General features: G+C 35.3%; 2 protein-coding genes across 7 annotated transcripts in view; one reads left to right on the forward strand and one right to left on the reverse strand.

Moving 5' to 3' along the window:
- CUNH7orf50 (chromosome unknown C7orf50 homolog) overlaps positions 1–13,706 on the forward strand; it is a 177,079-nt gene that overhangs the window by 61,363 nt on the left and 102,010 nt on the right. The gene's annotated exons all lie outside the window — the stretch shown is intronic.
- GPR146 (G protein-coupled receptor 146) overlaps positions 724–13,706 on the reverse strand; it is a 68,964-nt gene continuing 55,981 nt past the window's right edge. For 2 of the 3 annotated variants that reach the window (XM_067550887.1, XM_067550888.1), the window contains one exon: positions 724–7,141. In XM_067550887.1, the coding sequence (XP_067406988.1) occupies positions 6,096–7,097 (1,002 nt within the window). In that variant the 5' untranslated portion in view covers positions 7,098–7,141 and the 3' untranslated portion in view covers positions 724–6,095. Of the gene's footprint in view, positions 7,142–10,416; positions 10,990–13,706 lie in introns of those variants that run through there. The other variant, XM_067550889.1, reaches the window with a different exon arrangement.

Here is a 13,706-nt window from a genome sequence, read left to right on the forward strand (position 1 = left end):
GTCTTTAAAGTGCTACAGGACTCTCGTTGTTTTTTCTATTTATAAGGTTAATATGCATTTGAAAACCTGATTTTAGCCATCCAGATTTGAAAATTTTAGCCATAATGTTAAACAAAGTTGTTCCAGTTTTGGACCTTTTAGGATCCACCTTGTTTCTTTCCTCCATGATGACTTGCTTCCTTTAAACCTCCCTACTCTTTTCTCCCACCAGCTTTCTATCCAGGACTCCAAGTTGGAATTGATTCCCCCTACTTCTGGTTTTTACTTAACCTCTATAAGCCATCAAATGCTTTAAAATCCAGGTTGAACAGTTTCACTTTACTCTTGTCAGTGTTTGGTCTCCATTTCAAAGAACTCTTAGTGGTAAAAATGATTTTAAATATATTTTTGGTTTTTAAAACTACAAATCTTGGAGAAACTAGTAAATTCAAAATCACCCTTTGGGTGTGCATGCAAGCATTGGGTGTGCTGCACCTGCTAGAGTTCATGTTGTTAATAAATATTATCCTCAATTTTTTGAAAATTCTTGTTGATATAATGAAAAATGTTGGTACTTAAACCAAGAGAAAAGTATAAGGGAACTATGATTGCTTCTGGTGTATGAAATACGTAAAAAGTATGGAAGCTAATGATTTTATCAGATTAGCCAACACAATTCTGTCTAGCTGTAGCAATAACATAAGCGGATGCAGAGGTGAACAATTTTGTTAATTTATTGTTTTGACATAATTGGCTCTTCAGAAAGCAGAGGGGCTACAAACCTTAAATCAACTAAAAAAATACTAAACTCTGTGAGAAAATAATACTGTTAATAATGGCACTTTTCTTGTGCTGACTTTCTAATGTACAGTGTATACAAATAGAAACTTATACAGTACACTTTAATTATTGAAAAGTTTACATTTAAATGGTGGTAGACTTGTATCTTATTTTTAAAATAATTTAATAAATTCTTTGCAATTTTTTTACATCAGCAGGCTACTCTTTTCTGAATATATACAGTACTTTACCAATATTAATTCAAATGCAAAACAGATCGGCTCATATTTACAAAGCAATCAGAAACCTTCAGGCATTGAAATGGAAAGGCCCCACTTTTGATATACTGGTGTTTGCTATGTTTTAAGAACTTTGCATATCCAGTATTTGTCTATTAAACTCCTTATATTTTTGCTATTCCATATTTAACTTTTTTCGCAAGTACAGTTTCTAATATATGTACTCATATATTTTTATATTTGTATAACATTGCAAAATTGTTGCCCATTTGAGTGTTTACTTCTTTATTTTTTTAAAATCACTACTGATCTAATATTTGTGGAGCATGTGTGCGAATACAGTAAGCCTTGTCAGGATTTCCCTAGAAGAGTAGTAGGACAGCTCCACAGCATGGTGTCTATGGAGCAGCCAAAAATCAGGTTCACTCTTGAAAATAACCCCATCTAATCCAGAAACAAAAATCGGGGTGGGGCAGGGAATCAATTGATGATACCCTCATATTTAAAATATTTCTGAGGATATGTGCAAAAATACTTAACTTCAGGCACACACAATAGGATTTTAAAACAGTATTCATTAGAGATTTGTAGAGTATGTTCAAGAAAACTGATTAGATCTTTCTTTGTTTCTTAAAAAATAGCATCTTTCATTGTATTGGACAACATTGAATCACAATGTCAAATCATTTCAATAAAACTGAAACATCATAAAAAGACAACAGAACAGAAGCTAGTGAAGCTAAAACACAGTGAATAGTAGCAAGGATAAAGTGTGAGAGTAGATTAGCAAAATGAAATATAAAAATCAAATTGCACAATACATTAAAAGTGACAAGAAATGATAATCTGAAGAGAGGTTATAAAAGATCAATGGTGTGAAGCAAGGAATTTCATCTAAGTGGAAAAGGATAGAAATTAATGTGGCATTTTATTCTTTACAAATGAAGAGGCTGCATGTTTGTGAAAATTAGGGGTAAGATTATGTGGGGACATAACGTTAGAAGCGAGCAAGCAATGCAAATAATGGAGAGTTAAAATTGACACTGCAGCTAAATCTCTATGACAGGTATAATTCTGGAGCTATGTTTTAAAGAGGCAATCCATCTGGTGTGAATCTATATTCACACCAGGTAAGGCCAGTTTTCTTCCTTCTAGATATTGTTTCCTTGGATGCTGGACTGCATTTCTGTGACAACTTTTACAGGACAGAAATGCTGGATTTAATGTTGCCCTTCAGGAAATGGCATTTCCTTTTGGTTGGAAGAAGAGGAGAGCCTATCCTGCTAGACAGGTATAAGAGAAGTTTTATTAGCTGTTCACTTTTGGTTAGGAATTAAAGAAAGCTAGACTGCAACTTTTACAAGTTCTCAGAGTAGAAAAGGAAACCAATGATTTGCAAAAATGCTCATACAGGGCCAGGTTAAAGCACAGGCACCATAGGCCCTTGCAAACTGAGTGTAACTGATGCAGTGATGTCAACCTTAGTCTGCAGACAGCCTGAAACAACAGGTCATGGAGGTATGAGTTGCGCTGTTCATTTCAATGTGAGGTTAAATCCTAAACCTATTGTTTTAGGAAACCCCACCACCAACAGTTTGACAGAGGATTATGTGTGGCAGAAGAAAGAGTGCAGCAGACCTGGCCTACACATACACCCAACTCACCCAAGCTGATACACTTCAGATGCTAGGTTAAGTACCAACCCCCATTGTTCAAGAAAGAGGGAACATCTGATGCCACCTCTGATAATTTTGAGAGTGCTGTATGTAAATGTCTGTTGTCTCTCCTGCCTCTGGGAAGCAAGGGAGGCCTCCCTGCCACAACTATTCCAACAAGGGATGCCGCAAGTGTGAAGCCACAAAGAGTTTTGTGTCCTGGCACCACTTGTGTCCCAAATCGCCTCCATCTTTTTCTGTGCCCATAACATTGTACCATTGTTTAAAAGAGATCTTCAGAAAATTAATAGAATAAAGCTTAAGGACTTTACAAATGCTGCAGAGAAAGTTAGAAGCATTTTTTAAAGTAGCTAGTCTCAGCTCTATAGTACACCTGATTGAACACAGCCAGCAAGGTCTTGGGAAAGAGCATCTTGTATTAAATTAAGGTGGAGTTGTAAGAGGATGCAATTGCTATGCTAAAAAGAAAGCCGCTTTTGTTTTCCTATGCCTGTGTTTTCAGAGAAATCATTTAGTAGAGTTCTATTTCAGAAATTAGTTTCAAGAAGATGAGATAGTGGAGCATGAAGAGAATTGGCTATGTAGCAAAAATTATTTAAGGGAGGAGAATCATGCTTGTTAACTGGCGCGTTCCATCCTAAAAAGAAGCTATTAATGAGATGGTGCAGAGATCATTGATAAATCTCTCTACCCTTTCATTATTTACATTTGAAAACAGTTAGATAATTAAAGGAAGATTTTTGAAGCTATGGCACTGAGAGGCTCCATAATACTGGAAAACATAGAGGCAGATACTGCACATGTGCAAAATGTAAAGGTTGTCTAATATGTTGGTCAGAGAAGAGATGACTGTTAAACTATTGTAAGAAACAGAATACTGTATTATATTTAGTGGGATGCAAGGCATATGCTGTATTTAGAGAATGAATGATCATGTGGCTGAAAAGAGTGTATTAGCTCAAAATCAGGTGAAATGTAAATCAGACACAGTAACAGGGAAAGGTCAGGCTTATTCCCATCAGCTGGTGTGAAGGGGATTTTTTTTGTGTGAGCTCACCAACATATTGAACCTATAAAAGAGATCAATATGATTGAGCTAAATAATCCTTCATGTGGATTAACTGCCACATAAATAAGTGGTGTAATATACAGGGAATTAAGAGTAAAATGATTTTGGGCAAAAGGCTTAATTAAAATAAGTAATTTTATTTATAGATAAAGAAAGAAAGAGAACAATAGAGGATCATCAACATGTTCATGGGACAGCTGAATAATCGTGCCAGGGAAGAGAAGCAGAAACAGGTGTGTGGAGGATTGAGTGGAATAGTACTGAAAGGGAGAAAGGAAAAGACATGATAAATGGATTATGAGCCTGCTTGTCCTGGTTCATATAGTTTATCAATACCAAAAGAGACAAAAAACGCGGGACAAAGAGTACAATGAAATGGTATTATTAATAACTAAAGGGGTTTTAAAGTTATTTTTTTCTCCTCATTTCTTCTGCAGCAGAATCTTGCTAACCCACACTTTGATAAACTGTAAATCCACACTGATGTGGAATTGTAGTTTTTGCAATTTGACTTCTGAACCAATGGAATTGTGCTTCTGTGTTGAGGCAGGCCCGTGTAGATGATGTCATGCTCCCTACAAGCTAATAGGAGAGTACCAGTTCATCTTCTGGACTCCCTGCTGTCTGTGCCCAAGGTGAGGGAACTTAGAATTAACTATTGGTTCAGGGGCTCTTCCCTAGTATTTTCTAATCCCAAAACCTCACTAATTTCCACTCCCTGTTTGTGCATGTCAATGAGGTTCCACTGTCTGTGTTTGCAGTACTCTGTTTTTCAAATACCCTCTCAACTGTAAAAATTTGGCAGTCTGTACTGGATTTCTTCATCACTGTTGTGAATTAAGAACATTCAGTTGATTCTGTGCATTCTAGAGTCACGCTGCAAGGAGTTTCACTTCTAAATATTTTGCAAATAACTAGTGCTGGTTTGAATTAATAAATATTCATTTTAAATATTACTCCTATTGTGGATTAGTTTTCTTATTTCTTTTATGTATAATTTGGCTGATGCTATTATAAATAAAATACAAATTACTCTTGCTTTAATAAAACAAAGCAATTTCAACAGGTTAAAATTAGATGCTAAAAATGTATGTTTAATAATACTATAAACTGTATATTTTTCTTTTCATTCTGCATCATTTTACATTTCCTGTTACTTCAAGTGCTTGAATTTTGGTACTTAAAAAGTAAGATAGTGATAATCTTAAGAAAGACTACTCAATCTGACACATTTTAAAGAAAGCAACACATTGTTCTGTTCAAGGAAAATAGTGACTTATAAAGGGCTCCATGTCCTCGCCCATTTTAAAACAATCCCTAGATCAAAAACTTTTTCCCCAAAAGTTTAACAATGTCCCATGATTAAAGAAACTTCAGTTTATTACTGTCACAACCATATCCCTTGAAAATGAAAAATGTTCATTATAAACATATTTATTTGTTTGATAATTCACTCTAGTTACATGAACATTTGTGGACCGTAACACTTCTCCAAACATTCAACTATGTACATTTTACTTTCAATCTAACTTTGTGAACTATTGTATCCTTCATTTTAATATGCAGAGCAAATGTCTCTTCATTCTCTTAAAATAATTAATAAATATTTCTGAATGATTGAAATGTTTTTATGATGCACATAGAGCAATGAAAACATAAAAGCTTGTTAATTGTTACATCTAGAAAAATTTGACTTGTCCAAGATGTTAAAATGCAGCTAAATCTGCATGAGAATATCCTTTTATAGAATTGCATATTAGGTTCCTCTTCCCTTCTTTGGGAAAGTGAGAGGAAGCAAATTAATTAAATACTAAAGTAACTTATAATTAACATTTCATTATTCAAACTTATATAATTGAACAATCTGATCTTTAACAGAGATCATTTTCACTGTAAAGATGCTATCTTCTTCACCAAGAATAGCACTACTTTTAAAATTAAAACAATTGTGTTCCTTTATATGGAGAGTAAAATACTACTTTTTCCTGTGTAAGGTAACAAAGTGCTGTGTATTCAATCAAGGCTTCATTTAACCCCTTAGTGATTTCTTCAGAGAGGATTATTAGAACTGTGAAGACAAAGCTTATGCTTTTTAACTGACTCAGTGCATTGAAAATATTGGAAGTCACAGGTATTATAACATGTAGAAAGGCTCTTAAGTGATTTTTGCAACCATTTTTACTATCTGTACTTTTAAACTGTAAATCCATTAGTTATAATGGAAGCTCTTTTCAAGCCTCCTTGCTAGGTGCTCCCATATAAATGATCTTTAAGAATCAGCAAAACATTGTCACATACTGAAACGGTATACAAATTACTGCAGTAACTGAGCACCATGAGATTCTTTCATACTTATGTCATAACTTGCTGTACTACTATACGTTCATGAGAACATCCTTGATTTCCACAGTGTATTTTTTTAAGCAGCCGTCGTAATTTGTGGGGAAAGTTTTTGTTAATATATCGGTAGAGTAGAGGCATTACAAAACTGCTTGAAAAAGCCAAGAATTTTGATAAACCTTTGATAAAAGGTAATATTCGGATGTAATTTTCATCTGTAAGTTTTCCTTGCGCGTTAATAAATGTGTTTACCAAAAGAGTTACATAGTAGGGTGTCCATAATGTAAACTGTGTACAGACTGTAGCAATCAAAAGCCTGTGCACTGAAGGATCTAATCTTCCAGTGTCTTGGTCCAGTGGTGTAGCCTCATTACGTATTCGCAAAATTAACACAAGTGCATACAGTACAGCAATAGCTGGTACAACATACCCAATAAAAACCATAATGGCATCTGCTGCTGCTTTGTTTTGCATCTTGGAACATTCGATTATTTTAGTGGATACATGATTGCAGACGTAGAATAAGAGAGGTGAAAAACTTGTAAGCATAGCTCCTCCCCAGATGAACCCACAGACATGTTTTGTATTGTACACGCTTGACATATAAGTTCTTGGTAAAGCACGTTCAATGTAGTAGTCCAGACTAAGCAATGTAGTAGAGTACATGATAACTAAAGCTGAAATGTTGAATAAAATGAGTAATGTAATATAAACTTCATTGTTAAAATTCCAAATGGCCCATTTTGTACTGGCAGGTCCTAGAAGGTACATTGGTGCCATGGCATTGATGATGAGGCCAGCAATTGCAATATTGACAAAGTAAACATCCGGCATTGTCATAGTTGCTTTGTTACAGAGATTAACTAGGACCAGCAGGGCATTGTAACAAAAGCCAACTGGAAAACAGATGATGAGGTAGAGTAGGGAAAAGATGTAAAGAACCAGATGGAAGTCATGGCAGAGATGCTGGTTCTCGCTGTTCTTGGTACCATTGAAAGTGTCACAGCTCCACATAGTGATCTTAACTTTTGTATATCCTCTGCTGGTTACCAGCTTTTCTGAAGGGAGAGAAATAGCAAAGTAAATAAATTGTTCATGTTTTAAATTCTAAATAAAATAGAATCCAAGAATGAAGAAGACATCTCAGACACATAGTATGTTATCGTTTTATGTGCTATAAATGGCTAAAATGCCTGGGTTTTTTTTAGTCTAGAAGAAAATTGTTTATGGCCCAAAATTATGTTTTAGGAATTTTAGTAGATGTGCTGAATTCTTAATAATTTATAAATGAAATAATGAATAGTTTGTTATAGGGCACTCAGCAGAAGTTAACCCATAAGCTATACCTCTAAAAAATAAACTACAACATTATGCACAGATATATAGTACAATGCATTTGATTATTATTACACAGCACCCTTAATAAACAAACATATTACAGAATGAACCACTAATAAACTAGAGAAAAATGGAAGGTTTTAAGATGAACTTTAAGAGAGTGATTTCCCCAACAGAGAATGGTAAGAAAGGGCCAGACATGAGGCAAAGATAGATCAGAATGGGAGGTGGGAGCAGGTGGCTATTAGGCCAGTGTTACAGTGGACCAAGTGTGGACCAAGGCCACAGGGAACTTGATTTCAGTGGGACTATACATGTCAGAAAAGTTACATATGTGGTTCAGTGTTTGGGGAATTGGAGCCCAATTTATTGATTGTTACCTTCTTTAGGTAGAGAATAAATTTCAGAAAATATAAGTAAGCTTTTTTGCGATTGCATTTTAAAATATTCCTTTCTCAATTTCCACATTTAGCATGATTTAGTCAGAATGTTGCCCCTATTATTAACATTGAAATTACTGCAGTTTAACAAAAGACATGGCTTCTTTTCCACATTTGTGTCAAATATTGCACTATATTACATTTATAATGTTTACTTCAAAAAAGTAATGTATTTCTTATAAATTATGGAGAGAGTAATATTAATTGAAGATTGTTAACTTACCATGATAAACCTAATAGTAGGAGTTCAGAAAGGTTTGGTGTGCAGCAACTTGAAAAACATCTCTAAGATGCATGTTTCAAGTCTCTGTTTTTCCTAAATCATACAGATTATACATGAAAGGCTCTTCTTATTTCCAACATAAAGAAAATATTGAAGTCAGCACTTCAAATAAAATCAATAAATGTATACACTGACACTAAATACATGTTGTAAGTGTTATTAGAGCCGGGTGTTAGGACAGTCTAACTTCTTTCCAGAAAGGTAAGAATTGTTCACCATCCTCTTCCTGAATTGCTTGCACACTTTAAAAGGAACCCTATACTCTGTTTATCCAGCTATTCCATGCTTAATAAACATAAAGATAACTTTTCTACTGAAACCAGTTTAATCTAAAAACAAATCTAAACAGAACCTCTGAGTTTGCCAAAGTATGGAAATAATCTCCCTCTAACATCCATGGCTATATCATCAGCAATGGTATTCCCACAGGGCCATATTGTGCCATCGGTTTTTAAGCTGAACGCTCCATTGAAGTAAATGGGGAACTCTGTTTAAAGACTGTTGACATGATCTGTCCCCCAATGTCAGTCTGTATGGGGGTGATAGTTAGATGCCCAGCATTATTTTAAATTCTTTGTTTTTAGTGTCTGAAGGAGAGCATGTGAGCACACATAGGCACACTTTATAAAAAGAAATAATAGGAAGACAAGATTAATCAAATGTGTAATAAAGATTTCACAATTGAAATGAATGTCACTAGACAACATATTTAACCGAATGAACTGCCTTGGATTGAATTACACAATATGAGTTTGGTAAATATAGTTGGGCCACGTTTGGCTCTCAGCTTCACAGGTGTAACTCATTTGAAGTGTCAAAGGAGTTGCACAGAATTTGGCTCTGAGTCTGTAAGGTTTAATCCTCATATCTATTGCTGTTGGTTATTTCCAGTTACCTGTAGCCATCATGGAATCAATCCAAAAATAAAATGTTTTGAATGGGAAAATGAATCTTTTAACTCACTTTTAAGAACTGACTTTTTTCAGAAAAATAATCTTTTTCAGCAGAACTACAAGGTAAATATTTCATAATTGTTTAATCCTAATTTTCCTTCATCTTTGATTTAAAGGAGTCTTATTTTCCTACAGAATTACAACGGTATACAGTATCTTAGCTTTGTTTATGTTGTTTCTTAAAGCTTTATATTATTTTTGAATATCTAAAGCAGCCAAGTTTCTTGTACAGGAAGTGTACACTATTTTAAATATGTTGAAATAATTGCTGGTGACAGCAACCACAAGTTAACTCATTAAACTTCAGTGAGTTGCTTGCTTCAACTAATTTTGCAAAGTAAGAGCTAGACACTGCACATGAATCTACCCATGTCTACCCCTGCATGCACGTGCAGCCCCACTGATTGCTGTGGAGCTACATATAGACACATGTTTGCCCAGGCAAATCCATTTTGCAGGATCTAACTGTAAGTGGCTAATAGTCATTACTCCAGACTAAATGACATCAGACATGAAATTCTCCCTTTATATTATCTCACACTGAAAAGAGTCTCATACCATTTTTATCTCTGCACTTAATTTTTTATAGATCTGAATACTTGGTTCTACAAATGTTTAAAGATTAACACCATTATGTTTATGTAATTTAAATGAAGTTAAATTTAATGCCATCCTTCTATCATAGGAACTGTAGGTGATTATTTTTTGTCCAGTAATTTTCTTGTGAAATTACAGAACTCTCATTGGAAATGAGCATAAATGAACTAATTCTAAAGTCCATAATAAACATACATTCTGGGGAAATATATGGTTAAAAAGTGTCTAAAATACCAGAGGAACAAAAGTACCTGGTTTTAAACATGCTTGTTGTTCACCTGAGAAACTACTGTACCTATTGGATATACATTATAGTGCCCAATCCTGCATTCCTTATTCAGCCAAGCCTCCTGGTCACTTCAAAAGGAGCTTTGCGTGAGTAAAGACTGTAGTGGGTCTTTAGGATGCTTAAAATTGAGTTGTCTCACTTGATAAATATAAATCAGTTATTGGTCAGTTTCAGATCAAGTCTCATGCATAAATAAATCCTGTAGTTCCCCATACATTGTATTTTGAACCGGTCTTCCCAAATGACCTCTTCTCCAGCTTCCTTTTTTACATTAATATAATTTATATTTATCAAATATATTTAAATTTAATACCCCAATTCTGATTTTATAAAACAACTCCTTCCCCACTACCCCTAAATATCTGTTTCTTTCACTCTCTCATGGCCCAATTTTATTTCATTAGCGTCGCTGTAAAACCTTTTAAATTCTTACCTTCAGTTCATGTTGCACATTCCTTTGTACTTCAAGGTCCAAACACAGTTGGTAAGTAACATTTCAGAGGAAGGAAGTGGACTGAAAAGGGTTGTCTTGTTCCTTTTTGAAAGCATTGTGATCGCCTATCAGCAGAACACATACAGCGTGGTATTTTTGTGTGCGTGTGTGCTGCACTTGTTTTTCCTCTAGTAAATTACTCACAAAGTTTCTGCTTCACTTGGCAAGCTGCTGTGGCTCCTCCCTTTCCCTGTTTACAGCCATTTTCAAGAAATGAGAAGCTGTGCTCAGAGGAGAGTGGACTGTTGGATTAAACTGCTAAATTTTAGGGCTTCGGGTTTACTTCTAAAATATAAGGTTTTTGGAGCACTCAAGTTTGTTTGGATTTGCATTTTTCCTCCCTGTTTGAGAATTTACTGCTTTTTTGTTAAATGGAAGATTTAACTCCCTTGGCAGCTTTTGTTCAAGGATATGCAGTGTTTGACTTTGGAAACTATAATTGAGAAATTCAGTTTAAAGTTTTATTTTTGTAGGAGATGCCTCGTAGATAATACAGAATATCTAAATACAGATTACAAGATGTTCAAATGTTACTATCATTTACATACAGAAAAACTAGTATGTATTATGAGCTAATAAGAACAAATTCAGAAACTTTACTTTCACTTTAGAGATTGGAAATATAAAAGGCATTGTAATGAAATTTTAATACACAGTAGTGAATATATAACTTCATGTTGCAGTGGGTTTTGGGCAGGCATTTATATTCTAATTTTAAAAAAATCAGGAAATGGAAAAATGAATGTTCTCAGAGCATTTTTAATTCACCTCCCAAATATGTGTGTATGGACAAGGTGGATGAAGTAAAATCTTTTTATTAGACCAACTTCTGTTGGTGAGAGAAACAAGCTTGTGTATGGACAGACAGACACACACACACACACACAGATTTTCCTTAAAATTGAGCATTTCTGAGAGCTAAACTATGCTAGCTGAACTGTGGTTTGGCAATTTATTTTGTTACTGCATTTTTACTCTAACGATTCCTTTGTTTATATAAAGAAGCTGCTCAGACTATTAAAATACTTTTCCCAGATGAAGCAGAACAGAAGGATTTACTGTAAAAAAAGAAACTATTACCTGATTTTCAGTGTACATTTTAATTGATGGTATCAACCAGAAGCAAAATATTACTTTACTTTTTGTCTTCACTTACTTTATAGCTGTGCTGCAGATGCTAAGTTTCACTCATTGTTTTTAGGGATTTATTTATCTATATAAGCTAGATCGATAAACAGGCTTTTAAACAGTGACATTTTAAATTTTGATTATTTTTCATCTGACTTAAAAAAAAAATCTTCAGCCATGAGATACTCAATCAGACCCTTTTGTCTAGAAAATATTTTTTTGCTTAAACTATAGATTTATCATATATTTATGAAATAGCTAAGTAAACCAGACTCTGTGAGTTTTGAAAACACACATTCACAAGTTAAAAATATGGACTGTCAATCACATGTAACCAGTAAATTAATTGTATATACTTTTAGGTCTAGGACTCTTGCACATTAACCACCTGCTCGTGCAGTATTTGGAGGTCTCTAAACTCCCATTAGCTTTATAGAGACTGAAAAGAACACTATTGTATAATGGGGGTGAAGGTACATAGCACCCGAGTGCACTGTATAGAATTTCTTCAGACCAGGTTTTTGATAACTGAAAAAGAATTGTTAGAAATGTTGCACTGATACTTTAATCCTAGCCTGATAATTCATCAAGTGTTTGTTTAATGCTTTGAGAATGTAAATGCTAAGTATTGTTGATTGTAATTATGGTGTTTTTCCCCCCAGAATTACCAGTCACTAGTCCAGTGGCTCCCACACTTTTTTATCTCACAACAGTCTTTGGGCCCAGGGAGGGGTTGTGTAGGGTTGGATGCTGCCGCTGAGGGTTGGGAGTCCGGGGGAGGGAGTTGCAGAGCAAGCATGCCCCACAGTCGCCCCTTAGTGGCCACTCACTCAAATTTGGTGTAGCTGACCTCTGTCAGTGGGGCAGGACCAAACCTGAGTAACAATGCAACTCCTGTGCACCAAGGATCAGGGAGGGAACTGAACCCAGCCAGTCTCATGGGTCAGGAGCTGCTTCAGCTGGAACAGGGTTTTGTGGGTCAAAGCAGGACAGTCTCATGATCTTCCTGGCACCCTTTCATGACCTCTGCTGGGGGCATGACCCCACAGTTTGGGAAACACTGTACTAGTCACTTTTACTTTCAAATGTAAAAGTGTTACCCCACAAGGAATAGACTCCTTACTAGTAATTCGAGAAGATAGGGCAATCAGGAGAGAAGACAGTGATATTACCTTGAGTGCCACTATCTCTAAGCCTGAAAACTAGGAATCTCTTGAATGTTTATTTTATGCTTATGCCATAGAGATTAACAGAATAATAGTTAGGTGGATATATAAGAAGGAATGGTTTAAAACTAATATGGAAACATCCATATTAGATAAAACACCTTGTAACAATAAGGGCAATGAGGCCCTAGAAGAAGTACAGATAAAATGTGCATTAGCATTAGTGTAGAGGAAAATCCTGCTTGATGCAGGGTGTGGGGCTCAGTAACACAAGAGACCTCTTCCAAACCTGTCATTTATGATTATATGGTGCAGCTGGTGACCAGTTTGACTGGTGAGGTGCTTGTAATTGTTTGTATATTAAACTAGTGGTATAAGGTAGTGAACTCAGTGCAGTATGATGAGAGAAGCAAAGAACAAATGACACAAATATCTGGTTCACAAAATACTATTGAATCTAACAATATATTGTAGGTTTCAAAAATACAAGTGAAAAGGCCAGACTTGGCCACAAGGTGCAACAGACTAATTTCTCCACAGCTCTTGCAATCAGAACTTGTTTGGGCCCAATCTCATGAAATGTTGAGCACCTTCAATTCACTGGTAAGACCTCATTTGGAATAATATGTACAATCTTGGTCAGCCATGTTCAAGAAAGACAAATTAAATTGGAACAGGTGCAGAGAAGAGCTAGCAGGATGACTGGGGAATAGGAGGGCTTGTCTTAGCAGAGGAGACTAGAAGAGCTTGGGTTGTTTAGTCTAGCAAAATGAAGGCTGAGAAGGGGATATGATTGCTCTCTCTAAATACACTAGGGGGGTAAATATCAGGGAGGGTTAAGAGCTTTTTAAGATAAAGAACAATGTTGGCACAAGAACAAATGGATGTAAACTGGCCATGAACAACTTCAGGCTGGAAATTAGAAGAAGGTTTCTA

This window comes from Emydura macquarii, unplaced genomic scaffold (assembly GCF_026122565.2).
Source record: "Emydura macquarii macquarii isolate MOO-44397 ecotype Brisbane River unplaced genomic scaffold, CSIRO-AGI_Emac_v2 contig_1348, whole genome shotgun sequence".
In the NCBI taxonomy this organism is placed as follows: Eukaryota; Metazoa; Chordata; order Testudines; family Chelidae; genus Emydura; species Emydura macquarii.